Source organism: Phascolarctos cinereus, unplaced genomic scaffold (assembly GCF_003287225.1).
Source record: "Phascolarctos cinereus isolate Bilbo 61053 unplaced genomic scaffold, phaCin_HiC Scaffold_2;HRSCAF=192, whole genome shotgun sequence".
Lineage (NCBI taxonomy): Eukaryota > Metazoa > Chordata > Mammalia > Diprotodontia > Phascolarctidae > Phascolarctos > Phascolarctos cinereus.
The window spans coordinates 77,357,620-77,383,802 of record NW_027555625.1 but is presented as its reverse complement, the minus strand read 5'-3'; the positions used below and the strand labels follow the sequence as shown (position 1 = coordinate 77,383,802).

At 42.1% G+C, this 26,183-nt stretch overlaps 1 protein-coding gene across 1 annotated transcript in view; it reads right to left on the bottom strand.

Moving 5' to 3' along the window:
• The window catches only part of VAT1L (vesicle amine transport 1 like), a 111,532-nt gene that overhangs the window by 46,263 nt on the left and 39,086 nt on the right, over window positions 1–26,183 (bottom strand). The window contains exons 4-7 of the mRNA XM_020964872.2: window positions 19,425–19,567; window positions 12,524–12,627; window positions 7,441–7,496; window positions 2,492–2,686 (exon numbers count right to left, since the gene is read on the bottom strand). Coding sequence (XP_020820531.1) covers window positions 2,492–2,686; window positions 7,441–7,496; window positions 12,524–12,627; window positions 19,425–19,567 — 498 coding nt within the window. The remainder of the gene's footprint in view (window positions 1–2,491; window positions 2,687–7,440; window positions 7,497–12,523; window positions 12,628–19,424; window positions 19,568–26,183) is intronic.

The window sequence follows — 26,183 nt, the reverse complement described above, 5'->3', positions numbered from 1 at the left end:
TCACCTATTTCACGACTCCTCCCTTTTGATCCCTTCTCTCAGCCATAAAAAAATAAAATCCCCTTCAGAACTGACACAGCATTGTACTTGCAACTTTTTGATACATTTATGAACTATTCCATATCATCAGTATTTATGTTTTGTCTGTATACTACTACTAATAAGAGTAACAACTAACATTTATATAGCTCTTACTATGTGTTAGGCACTGTGTCAAAGTGCTTTACAATGATCACATCTGATCCTCACAACAACCTTGTGAAGCAGGTCCTATTATTAGCCCGTTTTGCAGAGGAGGAAACTGAGGTAAACCAGAGGTTAAATAACTTGCCCAAGGTCACACAGCTAGCAAATGTCTACTATTGGCTTTGAACTAAGGTCTGCCTGACTCCAGGCTTGCTCTATCCACTGCACCACCTAGCAACAACCTCCATGAGGGCAGGGACTGTGCCTTATTTAAGCGTGTGTCCCCCAGCACAGGGCTTTGCACTTAGAGACGTTTCATAAAAGCTTGAAGTGAATTGATTTCTGTCAGCAAGTCTTGTCCACGTTTTCCTACAAAACTGCTGAGAGGATTCCCCCTGACCCACCTAGTATATTTGAGGGCTACAGCCCAGCCCAGAGCCCTCTGTCCATCACACCTTGGCCTACCATAGGACCTGGATTCTCCCTTTCCTTTTAAGTGATTTGCCAGGGTCACACAGCTAGTAAATGTCAAGTGTCTGAGGCTGGATTTGAACTCAGATTCTCCCGACTCCAGGGCCAGTGCTCTATCCAACACGCCACCCAGCTTCCCCTGGGCTGCTTCCTTTCCCGTCACATGTGTGCTCAATGACATTTTAATGCCAGTCATACCAAGTCTTTGGCAATAACGCACTGTTAGTTACACAGGTGGGTTTGGTCCACTTCAGTGACACCATCTTTGCTGGATACATCTGTATCACCTCTGTAAACCTGGTGTCAGGGAGGCAGGACTAGCCCTCTGTCTCACAGGCTTATCAAATTCTGCCATGTTTTTGCTGTGTGGAATCATGACATTTTTGTTTTATTTCCCACACCTTCCTGCCCCATGCTGTATATTCCAGATGAATAGGACTCCTGGCGCTCCTCAATCTCATCTAAGCCCATTTTACCTCTGTGCATTCTCACTGACCACCAACCTTTCTCTTCTTTCAAGATCCATACTCAGGGTCCTTCAGTGCAGAGGAAAAACCAGTGGGCTTGAAATTAATTAAGAGAATGGCTGGGTCCCAGTCCTGGCTGTACCACTTGTGTGCTGTGTGACCCTGAGCAAGTTCTTGCCCTCTCTGAGCTTTACAAAAGGAGGGAGTTGTACTGGATGGTCTGAAGTTCTTTCCCACTCTAACAATTGATCCATATAAAGCTCTACTTTTGGAGACAGCTAAGAGAACTGGGTCTACTTTGTCTGGAAATGGTTTTTTTAAGTTCAAAAGGGGATCCAGACAAGCAGGGCAGTTGTGGTACTATGATGTTCAATTTAAAATACACTTGAACAAACTGCACATAAGAGAAATTCCCAGTTGCACAGACTATCTTCTTTTTCTTCCTCTTTGGATATCAAAATGTTCATATTTGTCGGTGCTTGTTCAGCTCAAAATAAAAAGGAATGCTTTTTGCAAATGGTTCCTGTGACCAAAGCTCCTCCTCTCAATAAGCCCTGTCAGTGCCAGCCTATGAGTTCAGCCCTTCATTTTACAGAAATCACACATTTATCTCATCTAAAAGATTATTGTAACTCACATCCCTTGATACTTTCAGGTAACAAGGCTTTTTCACCACAACCCACCACGAGGGAAGTGAATTCAGCATTACCTCCCCACCCCTAGCCCCGACCCTGCCCGCCATTTACTGAAGAAACAGGATCGAAGAGATGAAATTTGCTCAGTCATATTCCAAGGAAGTGACAGAGCCAGGACTTGAAACCAGGATTGCTTTTAAATGCAAGAACTAACTTAGTTCACAGTGGCTTTAATTTAGAGCTGGAAGAAACCTCAGAAAATCTCTAGTTTAGTAATTCTCAAACTTTTTGGCATCAGGACCCCTTTACATGCTTAAAAATGATTGAAGGCAGAGCTTTGGTTTCCATGGATTATATCTATCAATGCCTACTGCATTATCAATTAAAACAACTTAGTATTATTATGTAAAAATTTCATATCCCCACAGAACCCAAGAGAAGGTCCTGCGAATCCCCAGGGTCTCCAGACTCTACTCTGAGGATTGCCATTCTACTTTAATCATTCTACTGAAGGCTAAAGACACTAAATGACTTGTCTAAGGTCATACAGATAGCAAATGGCAGACCAGAGATTTGAATCCAACTGATCCCAAATCCTGGGTTCTTTGCACTATATTGTGCTGTTGGCTAACAAGAACCCAAAAAAACTAGGAAAGGAAATCAGTGATCTCTTTCTTTCAAATACCATCCTAAAATGTCAGTGTTTGTTATTGGTAAAAGCAAGAGTCTTACCTCTTCCAGAGCCCATAATGAGTCAACCATAGGTTTGATCTTCTTCTCGTTGTACAGGGCTATGAGTTTGTCCATTATGCCTTTAATCAGGCCTCCTCGTCCCTGTTTGAAAAGGAGATTGAGGAGCGAAAATCCAGCAATGACTTTGTTCTCCTCATACAGCTTGATGGGGTTCACCTTCTCGACCTGCCACCACTGCAGATAGAAGTGACAAGAGCATTAGAAGAAATGGGGAACAGAAAAAACCAGTCAAAGCTATGTGACCATGATAGGGGAAGAGAGGATACCACCAAACTCTAAAACTTTGGCCACTTGAGATTTAATCCTTCCATTAGTAATGCCTCCACTATAAAAATAATGATAATGATATTACCGACATTTATATGTTGCTTTAAAGTGTGTTAAGTGCTGTGGGACTTTGGGCAAAGCATGTCCCCTTTCTGAAAAAAGAGCAAATTGAAGATTAGCTCTAAGGTATCTTACAGACTTAACAAGCTACATTCTAAGGGCCTTTGTAGCTTTGAGCTTTTGTGTTCTAAGGCCTTTTCTAGGCCTAACATGCAATAGGAGGTCATGGTTTTTCCACACTTGAGCCTTTCTCAAAGTAGCTGAAATTAGATCCCTATGGAGCTCTCATCTGTCCCTTGACTTAGCACTTGAAGAGTCTTTAGAGATCATTTGATCAAACCAACTCATAATTAGAGACGTGGAAACTTATTGATGAATGGTGAAGTTCAATGACTCAGATGAGGTCAAGGGATAGAAAGTGGAAGAAAAAGGATCTGAAATCAGATCCTCTGACCTCCATTCCAGAGTTCTTTACATTCCACCATGTTTGAAGGCCACCCATAAGCACATACTGCCATTGGCATGGTTATTCAGCCTGCTCCTGCTGCCAAAAGGACTCAGTCCCACTCTTCACACCATATGCAGTTTCCAACAGGGGCCCTTGTTTTTCTGAACGCTTCAGTCAAACATGTACACAATGCAATTATTGTGTTAACATTGTGCTTATGGGAGCCTGTATTTAGGGGAGAAAAGGGAAAACACTTTGTACAAGTGAATGTAATTTGGGACAATTTGCTTACCCACAGCAATCTGTCAGCATTGAGTTAATTACAGCAACATAAAAATAGCTATTCTTGTTCTGAAACCAGTCATCAAGAGAAATGCTCACAGAGGCATCTTGTCTTTTCATTTTTGTTTTCTGGGATGAAATAATTCTCCTCCCAGATAGTAAAGCTCAAGGGAAAAGAAACCTTTAATGTTTATCTCAGAAGGACAAGGAAGATTACATGAAGTGGTTTCCAATTAGTTGGTGAGTAGAGGAGACGGTGGTACCACAGATCCACGGAATGTGGAACTGGAAGAAAACAGTCTCTTCAGCCACGAAATAAGGAAATTGGACTAGACAGGCCCTAGGGCTCCCCCCCAGCTCTGATGTTCCACGTTGTGTGTTTGATCCTCACCACAGCCCTGAGAGGGAGGTGCCATTATGATCTCCATTTTACAGATAAGGAAACTGAGCCTGCGTGACCTGACTTGCCTGGGATCATACAGCTAGTAAGTGTCTGAGGCTGCATCTGAAAAAATAATAGCTACCATTTATCTAGTACCTACTGTGTGCCAGGCACTGTGTGAAGCACTTTACAATCACTATCTCATTTGATCCTCACAACAACCCTGGGAGGCGAGTGCTATTATTACCCCCATTTTATAGATAAGGAAACTGAAGCAGACAGAGGTGAGGTGACTTGTCCAGTGGCATATAGCTAGTCCGTTTCTGAAGCTGGATTTGCATTCAGGTCTTCATGATGCCAGGTCCAGCGTATATGGCATAGTGGATCATAATAGTACCTATACCTCCCAATGTTGTGGGAAGATCAAAGGAGAAAATATTTGTGAAGCACTTAGCACAGTGCCGGGCATACAGTAGGCACTTAATAAATGTTCGTTGCCTTCTCCTTTGACATCCTACGTCCTAACTTGACTGACATTCTTTGAGCGTAAGCATGAGGCGCCCAGGTTAATACGAATTGATTCTTACCTGACTAGAACTTCAAGTTAACTTCATTTCTGAGCATGATGATATAATGGAATGAAATGAGGAAAATTACAATCCTCCTGGCAATGGTTATCCCCTGTTCTGAATTGTGCCAGTTGACATGTATCAATTCTTCTTCTCATCTAGAGTGAGAAGCTCTGAATCCCAAAGCTGGACAGAAATGGCGAGGCCAACTAAGCCACGCTGGAGACGAGCCTCCTTCCACAACATCTCCTATGAGTGGCCACCCAGGCTCTCCCAGAAGGTGTCCAGAGCCGAGGACCTCCCTGCCTCCCACGGTGGCCCAGGAGGGGTTAGACAGCTCTAATTAACAGGAAGTTCTTCCTCACATTGAACCTCTACCTTCTGCTTCCTAAGGCCAAACAGAACCGGTCTAATCCTTCTTGATAATGACAATTACTTAATGAATTCTATTAATGACACTTTGTGACACTTAATGAATTCAGTTCAACAAACAAATGAGGTCCCTCATGATGAATCCCTACAGGGGCAGGACAGACACAAGACAAACAAGAGCAGAGCTATGGAAGGAGGGCATCTATCGTCCTGCTGCACTCTGTTCCGGTGAGATGTCATCTACAGTGTTGCGTCTGGCTCTGCATGACACATTTTAAGAGAAATGTGGAGAAGCTAGAGCGCATCAAAAGGACGTTGGAGATCATGTCTTGACAAAAAGTTCAGTGGAAGGAACTTGGGGGAAGCTTAAGAAAAGGGAACAAGCATTTATTAAGCACCTACTATGTGCCAGGCATTGTGCTAAGCACTTTACAAATATGATCTCATTTGATCCTCACAACAACCCTGCAAGGTGCTATTATTATCCCCATGTTACTGTTGGGAAAACTGAGGCAGAGATTAAGTGATTTGCCCAGAGTCACAGAGGTAGTAAATGTCTGAAGCTCGATTTGAACTCGGGTCTTCCTGATTCCAGCTCCAGCGTTCTATCCATCGTGCCACTAAGATGACTACAGAAGGGATGATAACACAATGCCTTGGACATAATAGTGTGGTTGTGAAGTCTTCTCAGTCATGTCCAACTCTTTGTAACCACATTTTGGGTTTGGTTTTTTTTTGGCAAAGATACTGGAGCAGTTTGCCATTCCTTCTCCAGCTCATTTTACAGAAGAGGAAACTGAGGCAAACAGGGTTAAGTGACTCCCCAGGGTCACACAGCTAGGATTTGGATTAATGAAGATGAGTCTTCCTGGTTCCAAGCCCAGTGCTCCATCCACTGCACCAGCTAGCTGCCTAGGACATAGAAGTAGGCGATTAATAACAAAGGCTTGTTGAATTATCTGGAGACACGTTAGCCATCTTCACGTGTTTGAAAAGTTGTCATCACAGAGATATGAGACTCGGTCAGTCTGGCTCCTGATAAGAGCTAGAAGTAGTGAGTGGAAGTTTACAGGGACACAGATTTCAGACATAAGAAACTGCTAATAATTACAGCTCCCAGCCTTGGGAGGTAATAACATTCCCATCACTAAAGATTTTTAATCTGAGGCTGAATGACTCCTTCTGGGGAATGTTCTAGAAAAGATTCCTGTTCAGATACAGTGTGGACGAAATGCCTTCTGAGACACCATACAGACACCGAGATTCTAGCTAGAACATTCAAATTCTATAAAGGTTCTCAGTACATGGCAACAGGCCCAAAACACAAGCAATCTCTGGTTAAATTAAATCGAGCATTTCTTGCATTTTTGCCCCACCTACCACACCAGGAGAAAACTGGTGCTAGTAAATTCATTTTTATAGTCATTGTTCTGCTCCCTCAGGCTTTTAAAAATACAGCCTAATTCTACCAGTGAAAATCAAACACTTTGCTAGGATGAATGACTTCAGAAGAAATTTTTGACAGTATGTCTGGTATATACATATCTGCACTTACACAGCCTTCTATCATCATCTGTATTACTTCTCCTAGCATTCAATTTGCTATGCCACTTTAGTTGGGCCTAGGGTCAGGAAGATTTGAGTTCAAATCCAGCTTCAGACACCGACTAGCTGTGTGATCCTGGATAAGTCACCTAACTTGTTTGCCTCAGTTTCCCCATCTATAAAATGGGGGAAACAACAGAACCTACCTCCCAGGACTGTTGTGAAGGTCAAATGAGATAATAATTATAAAGCACTTGGCATAGGGCCTGGTACACAGTAAGCACTATATAAATGCTAGCTATTATTATTTCAGGGCAGCCTCAGACACTTCATAGCTGTATGACCTTGGGCAAGTCAGTTAACCTCTGTCTGACTCAGTTTCCTTACCTGCAAAATGAGGATCATAATTTGCAAAGCAGTTAGCACAATGCCTGGCACATAGCAGCCACTTACTAAATGTTTGCTCCCTTCCCAGTTTCTGATCCCATCTCTGCACTCTGCCCACCCAGAAGTGGACTTGGTCTTGCATTTCTCAACACAGTGTCCTCTGCACATTCTTAGACTCCCTCCCCATATCCAAGTCCCCTCTCTGACATTTCAGGAGTAGATGGCCTTTTTCTTTCCCTTTTTTTTTTAAGGCAATTGGGGTTAAGTGACTTGCCCAGGGTCACACAGCTAGTAAGTGTCCAGTGTTTGGTATGAGGCCAGATTTGAACTCAGGTCCTCCTGACTTCAGGGCCAGTGCTCTATCCACTGCGCCACTAAGATGGCCTTTTTCTAACCAGAGTATTTCCAGACCATCCTCTGACACTTACATGGGGTTACCTCCAAGAGGCTTAACATGCTTGGGCCTGTGGATTTTCCCCAAGTGCTCTTCTGCTAACTGGCTTCTGGTTCCTCTTATCGCCTACAGATCTCCAGCTGGAGCCAGCTTGGCTAGGAAGGTACCCCACGCCCCCATACAGGAGTGTGGGATGCATGTCGGATTTCTACAAATACTCACTGATTTTGCAAAGCTGAAGAAGCTCTTGGTCTCCCCTGTCACGGTGTTTGATGACCCTGTGAAGAAAGGACATGGGACATGAGCCACTGAGAAGAAAAATGGCACAGTGATGCAGCGACAAGAATACTGGACTGGAGTCTGAAAGCCTGGGGCAAGTTGCTTCTCCTATTTTTGCTTCAGCTTCCTCATCTATCCACCTGGATGATCTCTATGACCCCCTTCTAGCTCCAGATCCTATGAAACAAATTCTTTGGGAAACAAAAGCATTGATATTTGCCCCAAATCAAAGGGTTGTCATCATTTGGACTCAGAATTGGAAGGAATATGAAAATATTATACTGGGCAGGTAACCTGAAGTAACTCTCAAGTTCCTTGGAGAGGAAGGAGGGTAACTGAGAGGAACAAAAGAATTGAAGTGACTGGAGCTCACCATGAATGAGCAGCGGTGGAAAACCAACAGACAAACAAGCAAATGACTTGGCTTAGAGAGAAAGGAAGGCTCAGGGAGACCACAGATGCTGCCAGGTGGCAGAGGGTCTAGACTCATTCTGTGTGATCAGGGACAAGAGCAATGGGTGGAAGCCGTGCAGACGCAGATTTAGGCTTAACGTAAGAAAATGCCTCCTAACAACTGGAATTATCCAAAGGCAGTGCAGATGTCCTCACTCGGGCGGAAGTGAGTTTTCTCCACCTTCGGGGCCTGCCATTGGCATCTGCAGGGCCATTTCTCAGGGAGAGTGTAAACAGATCCTCGATTAGGTGGGATGGTCTTTTGGTTAGGTGAGATGGCCTATGAGGCCCTGTCCAGTTGAGGTCCCATGAAACGGATAATCTGCTAGTTAGCACTGAGCAAGCTATCTGAAGACAGCAGAGAAGGAAGGCGCCAAATATGGCCTGGGGCCCTAGTTTTGGTCCCAGCTCTGATACCGATGAGTTGAGATCGAGGCTGTCGTCCCCTGTTCCCTTTGGTTCTCAGACTTGACACTAGCCTCCTGTCTGTTCCTCATGTATGCCACCTTGTCTCCTGGCTCTATGCATTGTCAGTGGTCTCTTCCTCTGCCTCTTGGCTTCCTGACTTCCTTCAAGTCTCAGCTATGATCACACCTTCTGCAAGAAGCTCTTCTCAGTCCTCCTTAATCTTCGAGCCTTCCCTCTGAGACAAGCCCCAGTTTATGTTTCATGTATCTTCTTTGCATACAGCTGTTTGCATAGTCTTCCCCATTAGACGGCGGGCTCCTCAAGAGCAGGGCCTGTTATTTTGCCTTTCTTTGTATCCCTAGTGTGTAGACCAGCACATGGCATACAGGAGGTGCTTAATAAATGCTTGTTACCTTGACTTCCTAACTCACAGAGTATAAGAAAAACACTTTGTAAATCCTAAAGATCTAGATCAGAGGTGCTTAACCTGGGGTCCATAGATATCCCTCACCCCATCCAAAGACAGATTTCAGTGCATCTATGAAAAAAGATTGCATCTTTATTTTTACTACCCATTTTTTTTTAAAGGAGAGGGTTTGAATTAATTTTTTTTAAAAGGTTTTTTTTAAACTTAATACCTTCTGTCTCTTACATTATCACAATTATCTCCAGCAACCTTCCCACTTCCCTTCCTAAAGAGCCATCCCATATAACACACAGTATTTTTTTTGAATATAAATTTATTTATTTTTAGTTTTCAACATTTACTTCCACAAGTTTTTGAGCTCCAAATTTTCACCCCATCTCCCCCCTCCCCCCACCCCAAGATGTCATGCATTCTGAATATCCCTTCCCCTACTCTGTCCTCTCTTCTATCTCTCTCCCCTTCTCTTATCCCCTTCCCCTTCTATTTTCCCGTAGGGCAGGATAGACTTCTGTACCCCATTTCCTATATTTATTTCCCAGTAGCATGTGAAAACATTTTTTTAAACATATGTTTTTAAAACTTTAGGTTTCAAATTTTCTCTCTTCCTCCCTCCCCACCCACCCTCATTGAAAAGGCAAGCAACTCAATATAAGTTGTACATGTGCAGTTATGCAAAACACATCCATAGCAGACATGTTGTGAAAAACTAACTCTATTTCCCTTAATCCTATCCTGCCCTCCCATTTATTCTATTCTTTCTTTTGACCTGTCTCTCCTCAGAAGTATTTACTTCTGATTAACCCCTTTCCCAATCTGCCCTCCTCTCTATCATCCCCCTGCTCTCTTGTTCCCTTTCCCCCCCTATTTTCCTGTAGGGTAAGACAGATTTCCATACCCAATGGAATGAACACACAGTATTTTTTAAAGACAGGGAAAAAAATCAGAACTGATTAATATGTTGAAAAAGTCCAAAAACATGTATGTGGTAGCAGCTGTGGGCCTCTAACAAAGTGGTGAATTGGGGTTCTTTTCTTATATCTCTTCATTTAAGTTATGCTTGATCTTTATTACTTTGTTACATTCACTTTTGACTTTTTGATGTAGTTTCACTAACCTTTAATTGAAATTTATAATTTCCTTCAATTATTTGAAAGTGTGATTCTGAACAAGGGTACACAGGCTTCACCAGACTGCCAAAGGGGCCAATGGCGCGCACGCGCCACACACACACACACACACACACACACACACACATACACACAACACACAGAGTTAAGAACTCTAGGTCTAGAGAAATGGGAATAATTATCTCCCTGGAATGAAAGGTGACTCATTTCACATGATAGCTTTTTTTTGTTATTTTTGAAAAACAGACATCTAGGAGCCCTTTGAAAAAATGATTTGTGCCAACTTATGTAAGCCCTTCAATACAACATTTCACTGCCTTACTGAAATCCTTTTCATGTGACATACTCAGGAACAGAGGGGCCAGGCACGCATGGGTCCAGAAATCATCTAACCTCTCATCTGCTGATAACTTTTTTTTTTTAAAGTCTGAACTATCTCTCTCAGGCTGGAATTACAGAGGCTAATCATGGGTCCTACCCACTACAGACTGGCATCTGCTTTGTTTCCTACTTGAGCCAGTTCATGCCTTCTTAGGCAGCCTGGTGGTCCCCTGAAACCAAGGGCTCACTGTATTGATGCTAGACTTACTGAAAACATGTAACAGTTTAACCCCACCAAAGCTTGGAACTCCTGAGCTGAAGAGAACCACAGCCTTCCTAGTAGCTGGGATTACAGGTACAGCCTTGTCTATCGCTGATGACTCTTACAAACTTTGGAGTAGGGAATAAATCTTTCTAAAGTCACTGTCATCAGAAAGGTCACTCCCTTTCTGGACGTGGGATCTTTGTGATAGGGACTGAAAAATGAGGTCTAAAAGAGTTCAAAACAATTTCTTCCAGGACATCTATACCCAACAGCAATGAAGCTGGGCAGTGTTTCACACATTATATGAAAAAGATGCCTAGGCTGGAGTCCCCTAGTTCTGCCCCAAATTCTGGGTGCGACCTTGGGCAAAAGTCCCTCCCTCTTACTGCGCCTCTGCTTCCTCTTCTGTGACAAGAGGGGGTTGGGCCCGATGCTCTCTATGGCCCCTTTCAATTCTGAGAATGTATGTTCCATGTGCTAAGGTCCCTTCTAGCTTGAACATTCTGTGTTCCATGTTCTAAGGTCCCTTCCAGCTGGGACATACTTTGTTCTGATTTGTAAGGTCCCTTCTAGCTTGGTCACTTTATGCTCTAAGTTCTAAGGTTTCTTCCATTTCTGATCTTCTGTGTTCTATGTCTTTGAGGTCTCTTCCAATTCCAATTCTGGGTTATATTTTCCAAGGTTCTTTCTAGCTGTGGCATTCTCTGTTCATTCTACACTCTGTGTTCTAAGGTTCCTCTCATATCTGACATGCTGTGTTCCATGTTCCAATTTCTCTTTTAGCTTGGTGTTTTTTTGAGCATACAAATGCTCCATAGTGATTCATATCCAGTCCCTCAAGCTCAACCAGTGTTGTACATCAAACATAAACTTTAAAGACTAAAGGTTTCCCCAACAGCTCCCTTGCATGAATCTCAATGTAAAGTCACAATGTAATGTCAGAGTTGGAAGGGAATTGGACTTGTCAACAGAGATGAACTCATCCAAACCTTCATCTTACAGAGGAGGAAAGGAAAGCCCAGAGGAGCAAGGGTGTGACCCCCACCCCCCACAGTCACACAATAATTTAGTGACAAAGCCAGGATGAAAACTCTGTTCTGCTTCCAAGACCACATTCCCATCATGCCATGCTGTGTAATCCTGACACTATAATAGATTTAACTTTTAAGGGTAACAGGTTGCATTAACATACTTTTATGTCCTTAGAATTTGTCCATATGAACAATAGTTCACTGGTGAAGACCATGACTTTCTTTTTTGTAAAATATATTTAGTTTTTTTTATTGCGAACACTAATACAAATATTTTAATAAAAAAACAAGAAAGGGGTCTATATAAGAGACTGTAGGCTTCCGTTACATATGCTTTATTTTTTAAAAGCACATATATGCATATATACATATATATGTACATATAATTTAATAAGATATTAACAAAACTGTTAGATGTTTATGTGTCCCTTTCCATATTTTTCAGTTTTCTTCTATTCATTACAAAATGTTTTCCTGATGTTCTTTTTTATATGAATATCTATTCCTACCCAGTCAAAATTAGGCCACATAGTCTGATGTTTTTCTGTTTTGATTTTTTTGTGTGTACCCCTTTTGCAAAACCCTCTTTACAGCACACATAATACAAAGGCAGGGTGGTATGCTAAAGACAATGCTGGACTTGGGAATGGGAGATGTGGGCTTGAATCCTGCTTCTATCTATTACTCAATAGGTCTACCGCCATGGACAAGCCACTTCACTTGTGTCCTCATGTGTCAAACTGGAGATAACAATAATTGCCCTATCTAACAAGGTTGTTGAGAGGAAAGTACTTTGTTCACTTTAAAGGATCATAGAATTATATCACTGTTATTTCTTGTCTTGAAATTGGGAGCATCCCAGGAAATTATTTTATTCCTTCCTCTCCATCTTTTGCCCCTCCCCCTGATAAGACAAAACCAAACCCTAAACTTGACAATTCAAGATATTTTCCCCTTTTCTCATAGATGTGCCCATTACATCTTCCATACTCACCATATAAAATATATGTTCCCAGAGGTTTGAGAAGACTGAGACCTTTTCCTGTGTTTTCTCCACACAGACAGTCCAAGACAATATCTACGCCTTCTGGAGAAATTCTGAATGGCAGAGAAACAAAATGCAAGACAAGTAAAGCACCAGGGAACAGAGAAGATTATCCTTTTCCCCTTCCCCCTTATTATTAGTTATAGATCCCAGAGCCCTGGGACTTTTGCTGAATTGTCCCTAGCTCCAGATGCAGAAATAATATCATGCACCTGATTTTGTTGCTTCTCTAGTCATGTGGACATCTTAACTAGAAAGTTAAGGCCCAAACTGAATTGCAAATAGAATAATATAGTCAAGAAAGAATTTGAAAGGCCTGGAATTTAGGCCTTCCACAAACTGCCAGTATTCTACTTTCCAGTCTTATCCCATACTAGTTCCCATGACATACTCTACACTCTGCCCAAACAAGATGTCTTGTCTTCCCCACATACATCCATTCTCTAATACCTGTGCTCACAATGACACTGTCTTTCATCTCTCCAGGTGATACTCTACTCATCCTTGAAGATCCAGGTTGGACTAGGTGACCTTCTAACCCTTTGATTCTATGATGCAACCTTCTCTGGCAAGTAATAGCCTTTCTTCTGTTGAGAAGGGCATGTATTGTCCCAATTTTTGAAAAGGAGGGGAAAAAAATGGCACAGTACAACCGGTAGGACAGTGAACTTGACTATGGTTCCTGGGAATAATCTAGAACATTTTACTGAGGCGATGGTTAAGGCAGCTAATTGGCACAGTGAAGAGACTGGACTTGGAGTAAGGTTCAAATCCTGCCTTAGTCACTTGATAACTGTGTGAACCTGAGCAAGTGACAACTTCTCTCAGCCTCAGTTTCCTCATGTATAAGTTAAGTGAGTTGGACTTGAGGCCTCTAAGGTTCCTTCGGGGTCTAATTATGATCTTGCGATCCAGAAAGGAATTTAAAAGCAATAAATGTAAATGTACCCTTGGGTTCATAAAACCAAGTCTGCATGCACGAGATTGGGATGGTATGCCTAGATAATTATTCATTTGGAAAATATTTGGGTTTTAGTGGCCTGCAGGCTCCATATGTCAAAGATGTGATATGCCAGCCAAGAAAGCCAATTCAATCTTTGCCAGCATTTAGTGAGGCATAGGGTTCAGGAATAAGGAGGTAGGAGACAGTTTGCCCAAGTAAGACGGCGCTGGAATAGGATGCTATCCCGTGCACCACATTTGAGGAAGGTAGTTGATAAGTTGGAGGAGTGTCTAGGACAGCACAGGGCCCTGAATTCATGCCATATAATGGTTGGTTGAAGGGATCAGAGATGTTTAGCTAGACACAGAGAAGGCCTGGAGGAACATGTTCTTGTTGCTCAGCAGTTTTTCCCCATAGCCTCATTTGGGGTTTTCTTGGCAAAGATACTACAGTGGTTTGCCATTTCCTTCTCCAGCTCATTTTGCAGATGATGGACTGATGCAAGCAGGGTTAAGTGACTTGCCCAGGGTCACATAGATAATACGTTTCTGAAGCCAGATTTGAACTCAGGAAGATGAGTCTTTCTGACTCCAGGCCCAGTGCTCTATCCACTGTGCCACCTAGCTGTCCAGAGGGACATGACAGTTGTTTAGAAATATCTGAAGAGCTGTCCTGCTAAGAGGGGTTGAAATAGTTTTGAGTTGAAGGCAGAATGAGGAACAATGGGTGAAAACTGAAAAGAGCCAAGGTTGAGCCTGACAGCTTTCTAACAGTTAGAGCTATCCAAAAGGAATGGGCTATCTCCTGAGGTAAGCACTCCTCCTTTATTGGAGATATTCAAGCAAAGGCTCGACAATCAGTTGGCAGGGTTGATGACTTTTGGGGGATGGTTGCTGGACCAGATGGTCCCTGATACCCCTACCAATTCTAAAATTCATTTATTTTGTAGGTCTGTGCACATTTGCACACAATACACACAATGCAATCATTATTCACTATGCTCTGCGGCTACCTGTGTGTGCATTCTATGCCCTTACTACTTTATAATCCCGATGGGAGGGGGAGCAAAATCAATCGCCTATTGAGATTGCTGGTGTCTTGCAGTGCCTGGCACAGTAGGTGCTTTATATGAGGTACTTGCATTTCACCTTATCTCAAAGGCATGGTGGGGTGGGAGGAGTGCAGAGAGTGAGAATGAGAAAAGAGGGAGGGAGGAAAAGAGAGAGGAGAGATGGAAAGAAAGGGCAGGGGGAGGAACAGGAAAAGAAGGAGAGGCAGAGAGAGAAAGAATCCAGAAGTCGAATGTAGAGTAGGAAGAAAAGAACAGGGGAACTCTGACTGCTGTCGCCTTGTAGTCAAAGGGCTTTCACATAGAAGAGGAAACTGACCTGTCCTGCTTAGGTCTAAAAGGTAGCTCTAGGGACAGGCGGGAGTGGGGGGGGGCAGGGGAAGGGGCTTCCTAGCAATTAAAGATATGTGAGAGTGGAACAGGTTGCCTCTGGAAGCAACGGATTCCCCACCACTGGAGATCTTCACGTGGAGGCAGGACAACCACACATTGGGAAAACTGCAGAGGGGATTTCTGCTCCAGCTATGAAGTTCGATTAGATGCTTCCTGAGGTCCTTTCTAGCTCTGAGATTCTGCTATTCTTTTTTCTAATGTAATATTTCCTTAGGCACAAACTTCAAAACTGCAAAATATTTAGCCATAATTAGACCTTCTGCTTACAGCCTAATTATTGAGAAGGCAAAACCAAATTCCATTCGTTTGGGTCTATTATAAATCACCCTGTACCAAAATGCCTGATCTCAGCTAATAGCACAGCTGTAAACACATCAGCAGCTCTCTTTAATTAAGTAATTATGTTAAACAGTGGGGGCCTTTCTTAGAAATGAAACCCTTGAACAGCTAAAGTCCCAATTTCCTAATCCCCCAAATCAAGGACTACCTGGGTGTCCTTCATACCTACAGTGCAATTATCTAGTGGCTGAGCCTGGGGGAACATTTCATGGTCCCTTCTTTCTCATACTTCAAGAAACAATGAACCACTGTATAGGTGACAACTGGAAAAACAGCCCCTTGCTGAGAAATTATTTTTACACTACAGTTCCACTCTAAGCCTTAATCTCACCCCTTGCCCCCTCCCACAGTGTATGTTCCAGCTAAATTGGCCTACTCTTCATCTTGGCTCCTCTCATTTTTATGTCTTCCTCCATGCCTACAATGGTCTCCTTGCCCACCCTCATCTCCTTTTATTGAAATCCTTCCCATCCTTCAAAGCCCATCTCCAGTAGATGAGCACCTTCCTTGAGAATCCTGCTTACAATGATCTTACAGCTCTGTTGAACACTTCCTTATCATATTCTTGTTTGGGTCTTGTCTCCCCAGGTGTATCTCTTAACATGCCCCAAATTGATCTCACCTAGATTATAAGCTCCTTGGGGGCAGAATGTGTTTGATTTCAGTTTGAAATCTGATGGGTTTAATCTATGAGTTTGATGAGCTGGACTTTGACTGGGATTATCCCATGGGCTACCTGGAGGTCCCTCCCCATCCCAGGATAAGAACCGTTTCATCATCTTGGTCAAGATGAGCTGTGCACTATCTAATTGTGAATGGGAAGAACGAAGCCAGTCTCATATCAGAAGCCACCTAGGCAATGCAGAGAATCAATGTTCCCTTGGAAACCATCTCAGCTGGACGTAGAGGATGTTTGATATCATCCTTTTCCAGCAGTAGAAAACTCCTCCTTCTGCCTGTATCCAATCATTTGCTAAATCTGGTTGATTCTCCCTCCACAACATAGTTCACATTCATCCATCTCCTTCTCTCCACTCACATACACCCCACCCAAATTTACGCCCTGGTCATTTTTCACCTTGTTTATTGCAACAGTTTCTAACTAGTCTCCCTACACCCAGGGGCTGCTCCCTCCAATGCATTCTCTATACAGCTACCAGACTGATATTTGTAATGCCAGTTCTTTGAGTCTGCTAAAGAAATGTCAGCGGTTCCCTATTGCTCCCAGGACTGAGCACAAGACCCCTTCTGGCATTTAAAGCCCCACCTAATTTGGTTCCAACCTATCTTCCCAGCTGGATCCCACATTACTCTTTCTCTCTCATGTTCTAGGGTCAGCCCAGCTGGACTATTCATGATTCTCCATATAGGACATTCTATCTCCCATTCGCAGGTCCTCCCCAGCCCTCTGTTCAATTTCTTCCCTACCCCCCATTACTGGACTGTTTTCCAGCCTCATCTGCCTTTGCCTCTTTGAGTCCCTTGTTCAGCTCATGAGGCACCTCCTTAAAGAGGCCACTCTTGATTAACCTCTGCAGTTAGTTGGTCTGCATTCTGTTTCTTTTTTGTAGACTTCTTTCTTCCATACTGTATTCTCCCAGGAGAATGAAAGTTCCTCAGCTGCAACAACTGTTTCTTTTTTGTCTGTCTAGCCCCATCACTGCTGCTGCACAGCCGCAGTTATATGGATAGGGAGCTAGTCTCAGGAAGGCCTGCATTCAAATCCTGCCCCAGCCGCACAATGGCTGTAGGATCCCTGGGCAAGTCATCTTACCTTTCTAGGCAACTCTCTAAAATGATGATTTATAGAGAAGGTGCCAGCCTCCACTGGTAGGAGTCTCCCCCTCCAGGAGTTCCCTGGATCAGTGAAATGCCAGATCCTCCTATCCCAGCATAGTGCCTGGCACATAGCAGGTACTTAAAGAATGGCTGTTGAATTGGGCTACAATGAATTTAGTCTTTGTGAGTGCAAGGCTAGAGTATCTGGCATTTAAAAAACATTGACATGAAATGTACACAGTCCTTTAATTCTAAGATGCTAGGAAGTTGTAGATTTCTCTGCTCTTGACTCTCCCTGTAACTCTTGTCTTTTATTTTCTTTTTCTTTTCTCTAGACTCTTTCTCCTCTTCCTTCTCTATTTTCTCTTCCCTTCCCCCTCCTCCTTTCTTTTTCAGTCTTTCTCCCTTTCCCCCCTTTTCTAATCATTATTTTGAGAGATTTCTGGAAAATGTTCTATTGTAAATTGCCCTGAGTAGTAATTACTTTTCAATAAAACTGTCACTAAAGGACTCCTGCCCCTTTACTAGGGAATTCATTTCCTTTTCTTACATCCTTCCGTTCAAGCTTGGTCTCTGGTTCTCTGCTCTGCTCCTGTAAACCCATTCTTGCTCAGTGAGTTCATCCAGTCTCAAGGCTCCCACCATCACCCAGTGCTGACTATGGTGATGACTCCCAAAATGAAATTTCCAGCCTCAGTTTCCCTCCAAAGCTCCAGTCTCCAATCTACAAAGGCTGGGGGACATTTCGTTCATCTATAAAGACTAAACACAGAAAATGTTTGGTCAGGCCTAGACAAGATACAAAAGGGCCAGGATCTCATTTCTGGACACAAGGAGCTGACACTTAGCTATCTTCTTGTGTCCTCAGATTTAACATGCTCCAAAATGACCTCATCACACTCCCCAACAAATGACTCTTTTCTCACTGTTTTGTTTTCCATATTCACTGCATTCCCAAACCTTATAAATTTTACCTCCAAAGTGTCTTTTGTATCTGTCCCCTTCTCTCCATCTTCACCCCGATCCATCCGCTCATCTCCTCACATCTAGATCTCTGTAACAGGCTCCTCTCTGGGGCCTCCCCACTGCAGGCATTCCACATACACCCCAAAAAACCTGTACAAACTGCCAGATGTTTAATCATTCTTAAACACTGACCTGCATGTCACTCCACTACTTAAAAGTGAAGATGTGATCAGCTGTTATAATTAATCAGCTACAGCCTGGAAGATTCTAATTAAGTATGGGATTAATTTCCTAAGGGTTCATTCATCCAAAATTTATTAAACATCACTACAGGGATCCCTATGATTTCTTCTCATGGCATGAAGTGGAACCTGCTCTTTAAAGTAATGCCAGTAGAGCAAAGCTCTGGTAGTCCCTACCAGAATGGAAAGAAGTTGAGTAAAGGCACATTGTTCAAGGATCAGACTGGCTAGGAGTGGAAAGGCTCATCACCAGAGAGTGGGCTGCCAGAAGATGAATTTTTCATCATAGCAACTCATAAGAACTATCTACTAAAGCACAAGAGATCACAATCTTCACTAGCAGAAGATGCAGGCACAGAGAAAGTCAAAGATCTTTTGAAATACTCAAGTATGTGCAGAGGGTTGTGCTCAGATCTAGGGGAAGTTCAAAGATGAGGGAAATACCATCCATATCTCCAAAAAGCTTCCAGTCTAGTAGGTGATAAGACACTGACAGAGATGATTATAAAACACATTAGGATATGATAACTGCATGAGTTAAAGTACTAGGAGATTCAATTTACAGATGAATAGATCAGGGGAGTCTTCTTAAAAGTGGCATTTAAGCTAGAATTTGAAGGAAAGAGGGGGAGCATCAACAGGTAAAGATATAGGGGATTAGAAATTAAGAAGCCCTCCAGATATAGAGATGAGTTGAGGCACAAGTATGGAGATGGGAAAGACTGGGACATGTTCATGATAAAGACAATCTTTCTGTTTGGCTGAGCATGAAGGACATAAAGGGAATCAGTGTGAGATCAGGCTGGGGAGGCAGGGTGGTACCAAACGGTGGAGGGTCTTGAGTGCCAGTTTGGAGAATGTAGATTTATTTGATAAGCAATGGAGAGCCAATGACGAGTTTCACAACAAAAAGCAATGGTACGTAGAATGCACTGGAAGGAAAGAATAGACAAGAAAAGTTCTAGAAGCATTGCGTATTGCAGGTGATTCCTGAAACAACTAAAGAAAAGACAAGCTCAAAATATCCCAAAATGGAGTCATCCCCCCCTGTGATTTTCATGGTTCCATTAGATTGGCCAGATGGATACCACAAGGCAACCTTGGGAGTTAATGTCCTACCTTTTAACCTCCTGCACATAGTCAGCATTTCTGTCAAAGAGGTGGGTGACAGAATCTTTGATGGCTTCATGCTTGAAGGAAGAAGCAGTTCCAAAGACTGTGACATTGGGGATGGTTGAGCAGAGCTGAGCAACAGCCTGGCCCTGAAAATACAAATCATTACATTAAGCACTGATGGACCATGTTAGCACCAGCCCCCCTGGCTATCTTTCAAAGGTCTTGGGACCTTCACTCCCTCCCAGCCTCCAGTGTATCTAATATACTGTCTTGCTAACAAAAATTAGGCCCATAAATATTCATCTTCCTTTAATCCCCAAGTCTGATCTTATCACTGCCCTATATCAAACTGCTGAATGCCTCCCACTTGGCCTACTGGATAAAAAACAAACTCCTTATCAGGCATTCAAGGCCATCTATAGTTAATTTTCCTAGTCCCATTTTACAGCTATCACCTTTATTTAGGTGCCCCACACCCTAGCCAAACCAGATTACAAATTACTTTGCAAACTTGGCTCACTCTATTTCCTTCCACTCAAGGGACATGTTACTCCAGGGGTTTGCCACCTTTTTTGTGTCCTGGACCCCACAGACAGTCTCATGAAGACTGTAAACCCCTTCTCAGAATACTTTCTAAAAAATGTATAAGATAAAATACATAAGAATACAAAGGAAACCAAAGATTAATGAAAATAAAAGATTTTTTTCCCATTCAAGTTCATAGAACCCCTAAGATCCATCCACAGATTGTCAATGGACCCCTGGTTAAGGACCCCTGCTCCAATCAAACTGAATGATTCCCACGCCCTCAAACACATTCCCTATTTTTTTTAATTAGGAACTTGACAAACATGAATATTTCCTTATAAAACAAAAAACAGAAAAAGATTGTATGACTGTGAATCTGCATGTACAGATATTTTTTAAAGTACATATTAAATTTAACACAGTACTGCCAACACTACTCCACTTGTCTATGTCTTTGGAATCTCCTTTTGCAACCTTCTGTTTATTTTAAATTTTGTTAATTGATGTTCTTTTCTTTCTTATATCACTATAATAACCTTCCCATATGCTTCCCAATAACCTCTCCCTGAAAAAAAAAGTCCTTCCCCCATAACAAATAGTCAAGCAAAACAAAGCAACACATTGACCTTGTCTGAAAGTGCATGTCTCCTTCTGCATGTCTAGTCTATCACCTGTCAGGTAAGAGGTGGGTCTTTTGGAATCATCAGTGGTCATGATATTGATCAAAGTCTTAAGTCTTCACAGTTATTTTCCTTTACAATGTTGTAGTCATTGCATGACTCACACCTTAATTTTTTTTAAAAGCTTTGTGTCTTTGTTCACACTGATGTCTGTGACTGGAATTCATTCCTTCCCCATATTTCTAGCTATTGGCATTCAAAGTCCACCTCAGATGTCACTACCACCAAGATTTCATTAAGTCTTTCCTGATGAAGTTATCTTTCCTTTCTTAGGCCTTTCAACAGCATTTTGCTTGTCCTTCTTTTCTGTTTTAACTGAATGTTAAAATGATTTAGAAGTGTTTCACATCCTTCTGTTAGACTGAGTTGCATAAGGACACATCTGAAGTTAACTATCTCCCACAAAACCTAGCACAATGTTCTGCACACATTAGGTGTTCATCAGGGTTTGAATTAAATTAATATTAATTACTTGTATTTAGTGACTAGAATTCAAGCTACTACTGAGGCATACAGACACATGAAGAAAAGTTTATTGTGTGATTTTAAAATTCTAAATGACATGAAGAAGATTATACATATTTAGAACATGTAAGATCAAGAACATGTTGCTATGAACTCAATTTTTTTGTACTGACCGTGCATTCAAAGATACTACCACAAATCATTATGTCACAAATCAAAGAGGAAATATTTCCATTTAAGTAAACTGCAGGAAGCAATACTTGCTTATTGTATTAATTGCAGGTCTTCATATTAGTGACAAAATCAGATGGGAAATGCAATTTCCTCATCACTATTAAAATGTTAGAAAACCAGATGCAGAATGTCAGACTTAAGAACATATAATACAGCATGTCAGATCTGGAAGGGCTCTTTGAACACAAAATGTCAGAGTTATTTTCTCTGACCCCTTCATTTTACTGGTAAGAAAACAGACTTGGAGGGAGGAATGACTGGCTGAAAGCTATACAACTAGGTAGGTGGAAGTGGAAATTAAACCCATGTCTCCATCTTTCAGTTCACTGGTCTCTCCACCAGTCCATGCTGCCTCTAAATTTTGACATTCTTTATTAAGCTGTCAAAGGAAATGCTTCTGACTCCTCATAAAAGTTTCATTAATATGCCTGCCCCTGACTTGGAATTGAAAGATTTAGAATAAAAAATTATTAGTATGAATCTGTGTCTTCTTACCTTTTAAGTCTCATCTCCTACCTTCCACAAGGAACACCAACCATATTGAACTACATGTTGTCCTCATATATGTCCTGCAGTTTCCTACATCCATCCCACTGCTCATTCCAATCTACATAATTTTCCTGGTTTTCTGTAAGTCCCAACTAAAATTCCATCTTTTATAGGAAGTCTTTCCCAACGCTTTTTTATTCTAGTGTCTTCCTTCTGCTGATTACTTCCTATTTTTCTTGTACATGGCTTATTTTGTATATATTTGTTTGCATGTTGTCTTCTCTATTAGATTGCAAGCTCCTTGAGGGCAGGGATCTTTTGCCTCTTTTTATATCCCAGGTGCTTAGCACAGTGCCTGGCATATAGTAGTTGCTTAATAAATGTTTATTGATCAGTTGCCTGGAATGCCCTCTGCTGCCCCTCTGCCTGTTGAGTTGTTAATCATCCTATAAGTGGCCAAAAGAAATGAACAAACAATAAGTATTCAAAGGAAGATCTGCAAACTATAGGTGACCACATGAAAACATGCTTCAAATCACTAATAATAAGAAAAACAACAATCAAAACAATTCCCAAACTCCATTCAATACAGACTGGACAAAGATGAAAAAATGACAGAACAGTCAATGCTATAAGAGCTGTAGGAAAAAAGGCACATGGATGCAGTGTTTATTAAAAAAAAAAAAGATGATTGTTCGACTTTCTTATTCTATGTTATCATTTCTAAACAGATACCTACCATTTCTCCTACCCATTGAGGCACCCCTTACACCAAAGAATAAAAGAAAGAGAGAAGGGAAGACAGTTTAGCAAAACCAACCAACACGTCAAGCCAGTCTGGCAGTATGGGCAAGGTTCTGCATCATAGTTCCACAGCTCTGCAGAAAAAGGAGGGAGGTACATGTGCTTCCTTCTTCTCTGGGGCCAGGCTGTGTGATTATGATCACACCTTGCTCAGTCTCCTCTTTTGATTTATTCCACTTATGTTGTTTAAGCCATTGTGTACAGAATTTTATCCTGGTTCTGCTTACTTCACTCTGCAGCAGGTGACACAATGCTGATGGAGCTATGAAGTCATCCCACTATTCAGGATTTCAATTTGGACTTAATGCAAGGTAAGTGACTAAGCTGTTCCTCACATAAAATGCTCCCTCTCTAGATCTGACATTTTCATTGGTTATTTCCTATGCGTGGAATACTGTCCCTCCTTATCTCTGCCTATTAGTTTCTAGCTAAAATGCCATTGTGGGGGCAGTTAGGTGGCCAGTGGATACAGCACTGGCCCTGCAGTCAGAAGGACCAGAGTTCAAATCCTGCCTCAGACACACAAAGCTCACTAGTTGTGAAACTCTGGGCAAGTCACTTTTTTTTTTTTAGGCAATTGGGGTTAAGTGACTTGCCTAAGGTCACACAGCTAGTACGTGTCAAATGTTTGGTCTGAGGCCGGATTTGAACTCAGGTCCTCCTGACTTCAGAGCCAGTGCTCTATCCACTGCGCCACCTAGCTGCCCCTAAATAAGACCCTTAATATCTTTTCTTTTTTTTTTTTTTTAGGCAATTGGGGTTAAGTGACTTGCCCAGGGTCACACAGCTACTAGGTGTCAAGTGTTTGGTCTGAGGCCGGATTTGAACTCAGGTCCTCCTGACTTCAGGGCCGGTGCTTTATCCACTGCGCCATCTAGCTGCCCCCGCTCTGGGCAAGTCACTTAACCCCAACTGCCACACACACACACACACACACACACACACACACACACACACACACGCCATTTTCTATCAGAAGTCTTTCCTGAGCACCACTCCCCAACCTTAATTCTAGTACTTTCCCTCTATTGATCATTTCTAATTTGTCCAGCATAAAGCTTGTTTGTATAGAGTTATTTCCACGTTATTTCCCCCATTATACTGTGAGCTTCTTGAGGGCAAGGAATGCCTTTTGCCTTTCTTTGTATCCCCAGCCCTTAGCACAGTGGAACTTGCCATATAGTTGATACTTAACAAATGCTCACTGAGTGATTGACTACAGCAGAATTATCACTTCCTTCAAGGCTATTATTAATTTACCCTAAGAAGGAATCAGCTTTTTGCACCTTGAAGCCTCTCAGCTATTAAAGCTCGTAAGTCTGTTGCTCTGGATTTGCTGCTGTCAGGTCTCTCCCATTATGTGTGTGTGTGTGTGTGCGTGTGTGTGTGCATGCACACACGTACATGCACACATGCATGTGCACAAATGAATTCTTAAGCCACGGAGGACAGAAATTCGCATTTAGTTTCTTTGCCTACTTTCTTCTCCATTTTCAGGAATCCTACCGTCATTAGCACCTAAGCAACCTTAAATAAATACCTTACCTTCTCTGTGTCTGTTCCCTCCTTGGTAAAAGGCAAGATTGGGACCAGATGGTTTCTAAGCTTCTTTCCAGCTCTAAATCCTTTGGTCCTATCTATTCAAATTTCCTTTCTGTCCAAATGGCTTGTCATAATGGAAAGCAGTTTTCCTAATGCAGCAAAATGGTTTGGTTCACTAAAATTGCTTCCTGGGACTTGCAGAATGTAAGAGAAGGAAATATTGAACTTACAGGTTTGGAGCCATATTGATCTCATTTAAGTTGTAAGGAGAAGATTTTCAAAGGCACAGATACGAAGAAGAAAGAATGCAGCATTGGCTAATGGGGAAATCCTGGATGATAAGAGGAAGCCCCTTGGGAAATGTCTGATTTGAAAAAAATAAGTTGTAAGAAAGGCAAACTGATGGAATTTTAGATCCTGAATTCAAAGAAATGTAAGAGGTTATTTCATTCCACTTTTACCTGCAGCAAAGAATCCCAAAACAACTGGTTGACAAGTGGTCATCTAACCTCCTCTAGAAGACCACCAGTAACAGGTGGTTCACAACCTCTCAAAGAAGTCCATTCCATTGTTGGATCTCTCTAATTGTTTTGTTCTCGGGAGGTAGGCAAAAAAGTCTGACCCTTCTTCCCCATAACAGATCTTCAAAACTTGAAGACAGGATCACATTCCTCCCAAGTCTTCTCTTAGGCATCACTGTGCCTGGCACACAGGAGCCACTTAATAAATTACTGATGGGGCAGCTAGGCAGAGCAGTGGATAGAGCACTGGCCCTGGAGTCAGACACTTAACACTTACTAGCTGTGTGACCTTGGGCAAGTCACTTAACCCCATTGCCTAGCCAAAATAAAATAAAATAAAATAAAATTACTGTTGATTGATCCAGGCAAAACATATCCAGTTCTGTAACTATGACATAGCATGGTCTCCAGGTCCCCAACCACCCTAGTCACCCTCCTCTGGATATATTCTAACTTGTTAATATCCTTATTAAAATGTGGCAGCTAGAACAGAATTTACATAATAGCTTCTTCCACTAATGAAAAATTATCTTCTTGTAAACTCACAATTAAAAAAAGAAGAACCCTACTGATTTGGGCTCTTCCTACACTTAACCTAATTCAGAGGAGTGTTCCTTCCACTGATGACTCCTTGCAGTAGGAGGTGACAATGGGCTCCTAAAGATTAAACCAGAAAGGTACAAGCTATGATCTGTCCTACCAGAGATGGAAAATGACTTTCCCAAAGTTCCACAACTAGTAAGTGGAAGAAATGGATTTAAAATTCAAATATTCTGACTCCTAGTCTAGGTTTTAGAGTGAGGTTCTGAGAATTGCTAGTTTATGGAAAGCTGGTAATTTCAGAAGAGCTATAAAGGCCAGTGAAATCTCCATCTGGTCCTAAAGGAGTTGTTGAATGAGGAAGGCATACTAGTGTGTTAATGAAAGACAAACTATAGGAGGTCAACAGATAATTTTAAAAACAGTTCACATGTTCATAGTGCTTCAAGTTTTACAAAGCATGTTATATGTGTGTGTGTGTGTGTGTGTGTGTGTGTGTGTGTGTGTGTATACACACACAGAAACATCTCATCTCACTTGATCAAAAAGATACTATGAAGGTAGTGAGTACTATCACCATTTTACAAAGAAATAAACGGGGGCCCAGAGAAGTCAAGTGATTTGTCAGAGGTGAGTCAGCAAGAAGTATTCGAACCAAGATTCGAATCCAGGTAATTAACCAGGCTGCCTCTCCATGGAGAGGTATTCCCTATATGGCAGGCTAAAAATGTCCCCATCTCTGAGAAGCAAGGGCTGTATGTAGCAGGAAGGGGTTGAGTGACCATTTGGCCTACATGGACAATGATTCAGTAGCATCTTAGGCAGTCAGACTATCTGCTGTGCTTGCAGGAGGGAGCTTACTACCCTGGAAATGACCTTTGAGGTCCCTTCCCACTTAAAGATTCTATTAATACAAAGCTCAGGAACGAACATTCATACCGCTAACCATGTGGTAATTT